Raw genomic sequence first — 7194 nt, 5'->3', positions numbered from 1 at the left:
AATTTGATCTGATTGATTTTATTTTCAGTAATTTCATTTAAAATATTTGTTTACTAATTTCCCTTTCATACTTTTATTTCTTATACTTTTAAGTTTTTTTCACAAACTGAAAATGTGAAAGCGGTAACAGACAAGAAGTAGGAGCGTTCAACCTCTTCGTGTGGTGTGTGATCTGTGTTTGTGTGGCTCCCCCAGGTGGAGAAGTCTCTCCAGCGCATTCAGAACGGTCAGAGGAACTCCATGTACACGTCTCAGCAGAGCGTGGAGAATAAGGTGGGCGGCGTGCCCGGCTGGCAGGCTCTGCTGACCGCGGTGGGATTCAGGCTGGACTCGGCTGGAACGGGCCTCCCTGCGGCGGTCTTCTTCCCCACCGCTGACCCCGGAGACCGACTGCAGCAGTGCAGCACCACCCTCCAGTCACTGCTGGGTACGACACGCTGATGGCGAACCACGGGAGTAGGAGGGAGAGGAACCGGACAGATGCGCGTGGTCAAAAAATGGCAAAAAAACGTGTTTGCTGTGTGCAATAAACAAAAAGGAGAGAGTAGGAAAAGTCAAATGTGAGCCTGCATCACAAAACCTCTCCTAAAGAAATATTTTTAGGATTGGAAAATGTTCTGCACTGGAAAATATGGAATCTGAGGGTGCAAAAAAATCTGAATACTGAGAAAATTGCCTTTAAAGTTGTTTAAATTAAGTTCTTAGCAATGTGTATTACTAAATTATATATATATATATATATATATATATATATATATATATATGATGTGTATATATATATATATATGATGTATATATATTTTATTTACTAAATATATATATATATATATATATATATATATATATATATATATATATATTATTAGTAAATAATATATATATATACATACATATATATATTTAAAAATATATATATATATATATATATATATATATATATATATAATTTACTAGATATCTATATAGAACACGATCTTTACTTAATATCCTAATGATTTTTGGCATAAAAGAAAAAGAGATAATTGTGAGCCATGCAATGTATTTTTGGCTATTGCTACAAATATACTTAAGACTGGTTTTGTGCTCCAGGGTCACAAATGTGCGAATTCTCACTTATTGGTCATTGGCAGTAATTTTCAAGGGGTTTTCTTCCTCCAGAATGCTAGTTCATGTTATCGTGTCTGCTCGCACAGGGCATTAGAACTTCAAAATAAAATCAAAACAAGCCATTTTCGTACTTTTCGAACACTTGCACTTTTTTCGACCTACAAAATATTGCTTATAAACTTCTTGTTATGCTGTGTTTTTTCCGAAATATCGGATTCAATCTTCATATCGTCTTGTTTTCCTTCAGTTAGCACAGGTTTTGCGTTTTTTGTTTTGTTATTCTGTGCTCACGCTTCTCAGTTTATAAGTGAACGTTGCCAAAATAATCAATAAATATATATATTTTTTTTTAATTGGAAAAACTGACATGCATAATGTTCGTAACCAGTTGCGAAACCAATGCAAAACCTGTGCTAATTAAAAAGAAGACGCGTTGACAAAAAGCATGAAGGCCAGATTTGTTGATAATGTCGCCAATTGAGGTATTTTGAGCACGGCACGAGGTTTTAACGGTTACGTGTGCGTCATGTTCGCAGGCTTGCCTCCTCCCGCTCTGCAGGCCTTGTGTAAACTGATCACAGCGTCAGAAACCGGAGAACAGCTGATCAACCGGGTAAGACGTCACAGCGCGCATCAAACTTTTCATTAAGCATCTGATCTGTGCGTAACTTACCCTGCTGTATCGTTGAGATGCTCGTGTTTGCTTTTAACGTTCCTCTTTCCTTCTCTTTTCCTAAACTTACCATTAAAGGCTGTTAAAAATGTAGTGGGAATGGTAAGTGCTTAAAAACCCGCTTCCGACTAACTCCGCACACCAGCGTAAATCAACTTGCTTGGCTGCGCTGCTTTAGTGCAAATAATAATGCAATCGCGTGTGTTTGATCTTCCTCGTGTTTGGGCAGCTCCACCAGGTTTTGGTGCAGCTTCAGTCTGGAGAGAAGGAGCAGGATTTCTCTCTCGCGCCCATCCAGGTGTCCATCAGCGTGCAGCTCTGGAGACTTCCCGGCTGCCATGAGTTCCTGGCCGCCCTGGGTAAGAGCAGCTTCAGCACACGAGTGCCGATCGAGATGATGTAGCGCACGCTGAGGTCTCGGTCTTGCTCTTTCTCTCAGGGTTTGACCTGTGTGAGGTCGGTCAGGAGGAGGTGGTGTTGAAGACGGGCAAACAGGCCAACCGTCGCACCATGCACTTTGCCCTGCAATCGCTGCTGGCTCTGTTCGGTGAGCATCACCTCACACTGTCGATTCATTTAAAGGGGTTTTTTATTTTGTCATCAATCCTAAAGAGAAGAAAAAGGCTTTTTTTGATTTTTATTTATTTTATTAAAAAAATTTTATTTAATAGTTCATTTTTCAGTGAACTCAGTATCTTACGAATCGGTCATTTAAAGTTATTTACATAAAATAAATGCAAAAAATAGTAGTTGCATATGCAGTAAAAATCATCTGTTATTTTTAAACATTTTATTTTCAGGAAAATTATTTTATTTCAGTCAGAATAAAATAGACTAAATATAAATACATTTAAATATATGAGTATTTTTGAAAGACACTTTAAAAAAAAAAAAAAAAAAGGCTAAAAAGTGTGAAAAAAAGTGTATATTCTATATTTCCACCATACATTATTCATTACAATACTGACCAAAAAAAAAAATGTATTCATTATTTTCAACATTGTCCATTTTCGACAGCATTTGATTAATTACATAAATATGTATAATTTTATTACTCTATTTACCACTAATATAAAGGTTAAAAAATGCATATAATTAAAAAATGTTGAATCTTGTAACTTTTTAAATTATATTATATTTAAAATGTGTTATTTCTTATGCTATTAAAATAAATCAATATTGCTATTTTTAAATAAATAAAATAAATAAAAATAAATAAATCAAATTAAATGTTGACTAATTCAAACTTTTGACTAAAAAGTACAAATTTAAATTTGACACAAAAACTAAAATGTAAATTTTTACATAACTGATATGTACATTGTGTAATCATTGAAACTGTAAAAATATGATTAGTAATAATATGATATGAATCGCTACATTTATTGGTATGATAATAATAATAATTTTTAATGTCATTAATTACATTACACTAATAATAGTTTTACTTGTGGAATTAAAACAAAAAAAAAATATATATATATATATATATATATATATATATATATATATATATATATATATATATATATATATATATATATATATATATATATATATATAATTATACATGTTGACATTGTAATAATTGCACTTTAATGTTTTCTTCAGACTCTACTGAGCTGCCAAAGCGTCTGAGTCTGGACAGTTCGTCGTCTCTGGAGTCTCTGGCTTCAGCACAGTCTGTGTCCCACCAGCTGCCTATGGGCTACCCCAACCCTCCCTTCTCCCCTCCGTGTCCCGACAGCCTGGCCTCCGACGCCATCTCCGTCTACAGCCTGAGCTCCATCGCCTCTTCCATGAGCTTCCTATCCCGTCCCGAAGGCGCATCCGACTTCATCAGCCAGCGCTCGCGGCAGCAGGAGCTAGAGCGGCATCGGGGCGGAGCCGGGCTGTTTGCGTCCCACCGGCACACGGCGGTGCCCCGGAGCCGCTCATCCCCGCATGGAGCCGTAGGAGGCCACGACGATGAAGAATACGAAGGATACAGCATAATCAGCAGCGAGCCGTTGGGTAGCCAATGTGACACTCTCCCTCGTCCCGCAAACCACAGGAACCATCGGGGCGCTGCTCGCGGCGGGACGGGGAGAGGTTACGCGGTGTCCGTGTCCTCCAGGGGAAGCGTCAGCACCCCGACGTCTCCGGTCAAAGCCACCCTGGTTCCCAGCCCCAACTCGCCCTTCCAGAAGGTCGGGAAGGTGAGCAGCTCCGACACGGGCGAGTCCGATCAATCCAGCACAGAGACGGACAGCACTGTGAAGTCCCAAGAGGAGCGTACGCCCGGAGCCGCTCTGGACCCGCAGGAACTGGCGCAGAAGATCCTGGAAGAAACCCAAAGCCACATGCGGGCTGTTGAGACTTTGCAGAGAAGCACTGGGAGCATCCCGCTGGGCGACGGGGGGCCTCCGACGCCAACCGGAGGTTCTGCTTTTCGTTCTTCGGAGACGAGCGCATTCAGTCGCCCCAACAGCCGGGCGAGCATCAAGGCGCAGTCGTCTCCGCTCCCGACTCGCCCCAAACCGCCCTCTCGCACGTCATCCCTACAGAAAGTCAGCTCGGGATACAACAGCCCCGCTACGTCAGAGACGTCCCTGAAAGAAGGCAGCCAGCCGTCGCCGACTTCCGACAGTCACGCCCAGTTTAAACTGAAGTATCCCAGCTCGCCCTACAGCGGCCACATCTCCCGCTCGCCCAGCAACATCTCGCCCAGCTCGGGCCACCAGTCTCCAGCCGGCAGCGCGCCTTCCCCGGCGTTATCCTACTCCTCGACGGGCTCCACGCGCTCCAGTCCGGCGGACGCCCCGGATATCGACCGACTCAAATTGGCCGCCATAGACGAAAAAGTCCAAGCCATCCACAATCTCAAGACCTTCTGGGCGAGCGCCACCCAACAGCAGCACTCGGGACCAATGCGGGCGCTCCGCGGCGGGAAACTAAGCACCGCCAAACGAGACGTCCTGGGCCTTCTGAACCTCTCGCCCCGACACGCCGTCACTGGACAGGATACGCCCGGCCAGGATGTGGCGCTCGAGCACAGAAACCCGCCCAACGGCCATCGCAAGATCGATCCCAAGAGAGTCGCTCCGTCTCCCACGGCTTCCACTGGCAGCAGTCCGGGGTCGCATCCCATCCGACTGCCTTCAGGGAACGGATACAAGTTCCTGTCGCCGGGACGGTTCTTCCCTTCGTCTAAATGTTGAGATTCTGTCCCTCGGTGACTGGCTTCTCGTGATAAAGGAGTATTTTGAGTATTTATGACTCTGAAAAACAGTAAAAAAAAGGACAGTCTGGGTGAGGAAGTGCACATTCCCGGAAGCCTCAAACTGCCTACTGTTTTATTTTCCCGTGCAGAGAGCATATAATCCTTATGCTTCCACCTACACTGTAAAGGACCGTTTATATATGCAGACTGATCTTAGACTTGCGCGAGGCATGTCAGACAAAAAAATGTAAAAAAAAAGAGGAAAAAAAAAGAGATTGTACCAAAATGGTATTTCAACAAAAAGACAAAAAGGCTCGCTGTTTGTGTTAGTGAAGATGATGCGGCTTTGACTGGTTTTCTTTTGTTTTTTTCCGTTTTTCTTTTTTTTTTTTTTTTTAATATAATTATTGTTATTGTTATTATTATTATTATTATGGATGGTAATTGTTATTACAGTTATTTGTTTTGTAAATTAAATCAACGTTTTGCAATCAGTATTATACGTTTTTATATTGTTAAAGAAGCAAACCATGCACAAAAAAAGTTGAAAAAACATTTTCATATTTTTATTGAGATGGTGACGACGCACCTGACCTGACTTCTATGTGAATTGAGTGTCAGTATTACAGCATGGGTTCTCTTGCTCTCCAGTGATTCAGTGTCTTTTTAACAGAGATTTTGCATATGTGGACTCTCATCCAGACATATCTCAGTCATTTCTCAGTAAAATGGTCTCAATAAAAAGTTTAATTTACTCTCGTGTGGCGGTGGTCTTCTATTCGTTTTCATATTACCATACATCAGAATAGAAAGGCTTGGAATGGCTTCATAAATGAAATGAACATATCTAAGTCAATCCCATAAATGAATCGATAAATAAATGATTGATTTGTGCAACTATTTTGTGCACTTTATTTTTAAATAAATTAATAATACATTTTTTTATCATATTTCTAGACAATCGGATCCATGTATTGATTCAAAATTCACTATATTCATAAATATTCGTTCAACAAATGTGTACTTCCTGTTACCTTCATCAAATGTGACAAACCTGTGAGAAACCTGAACATTAGTATTTGTATTTTACAAGGCAATAAAGTCAGGATTAGTCGCTAAAAGAGTATTTTAGAGTGCAAAGTATGATCGGTTTGCAGAGATAATATTCATAAATTATTGAAATATCATCCAACAGAGAGACACTTTTTTGCGAAGGTGAGTTATTTGTTCTTTATGATTCAATAATAAAAAAAAGCGTAATTGTTTCGCTGCTATTTTGCAAAATGACTAGAAAAGGTAGCATAACAAATCTACACAAATAGCTTTTAAACATTATAATGACACGTTTCCTTAATATGTTATTCTTTTAGTACCGCGGTATGCAGTAAGCGAAAGGTTTGTGTGCATATTTTGTCCTGGTTGTGTGAACCCTTTGATCTTGAACTTATGGATCAAACAATAATGCTTTTGTTTAGGCATGGGTTCAGTTCTCAGGGAGAGTGTGAACTGGAAATGGGTCATTTTGGTGTCCACATCAAAATAAACACACAAAAGTGATTTCATATATGTAGAAAACATTACATTTAGGTGCTTTAACATTTTGGATACCGTTTTTAAAAATAAAAGTTCAAAATGTGGGTGAAAATGTGTTCCGTTGTCATCAGTGCAACATGTAGTTACATCAAAATTAAAGAACATACTTATTCTGACCTAAAATATATAAAAGGAAAGCGACCGTGATGAATGTTATTGTATTTTAAATCATTAAAACATATTGCTGGCTAATGTGGCTAATGGTAAAAACCTGTGGCTTAAAGGATAATAGTAAAGGAACGTTTTTGATGCTTGAAACTTTCAATAAATGTGTATCTAGTTTTATGAATAAGTGTGTTCTGCATGCTTGTAAATATTTAAAAGTGATTAAAAGCATGCCAAAATGCATCTCGTAATATTGACTTATAGATTTCCAAAAAAAAAAGAGATTCATAAGGCCCTACTGATGCTTCCTCACTTCTATTTGTTGTTTGCCAGCTTTTGATTTTCGTGGCAAATCAGAAATTGTGCCATTTGATACCAGACCCGTGGCATAAGCTAGTACGCTGCTTTTTGCAAGAAGCAGATCGCATTTTACATTAATTAAATCCCACATACACGTTCAAAAGCTCAGTGGATTATGATTCCGTACATCCTTTCTGAATCCATGTCGTTTGCA

General features: G+C 39.8%; 1 protein-coding gene across 3 annotated transcripts in view; it reads left to right on the top strand.

The window, feature by feature from the left end:
• Positions 1-5736, top strand: part of ttc28 (tetratricopeptide repeat domain 28) — a 251279-nt gene extending 245543 nt beyond the window's left edge. For 2 of the 3 annotated variants that reach the window (XM_043231643.1, XM_043231645.1), the window contains 6 exons: positions 196-427; positions 1644-1720; positions 1859-1882; positions 2010-2139; positions 2220-2327; positions 3392-5736. In XM_043231643.1, the coding sequence (XP_043087578.1) occupies positions 196-427; positions 1644-1720; positions 1859-1882; positions 2010-2139; positions 2220-2327; positions 3392-4980 (2160 nt within the window). In that variant the 3' untranslated portion in view covers positions 4981-5736. The remainder of the gene's footprint in view (positions 1-195; positions 428-1643; positions 1721-1858; positions 1883-2009; positions 2140-2219; positions 2328-3391) is intronic. The other variant, XM_043231644.1, reaches the window with a different exon arrangement.
• Positions 5737-7194: the final 1458 nt, after the last annotated feature.

The sequence above is a fragment of the Puntigrus tetrazona genome, unplaced genomic scaffold, assembly GCF_018831695.1.
Source record: "Puntigrus tetrazona isolate hp1 unplaced genomic scaffold, ASM1883169v1 S000000397, whole genome shotgun sequence".
Classification (NCBI taxonomy): Eukaryota; Metazoa; Chordata; class Actinopteri; order Cypriniformes; family Cyprinidae; genus Puntigrus; species Puntigrus tetrazona.
The sequence above is the reverse complement of the archived record's forward strand: the minus strand, read 5'-3'. Positions and strand labels throughout refer to the sequence as shown.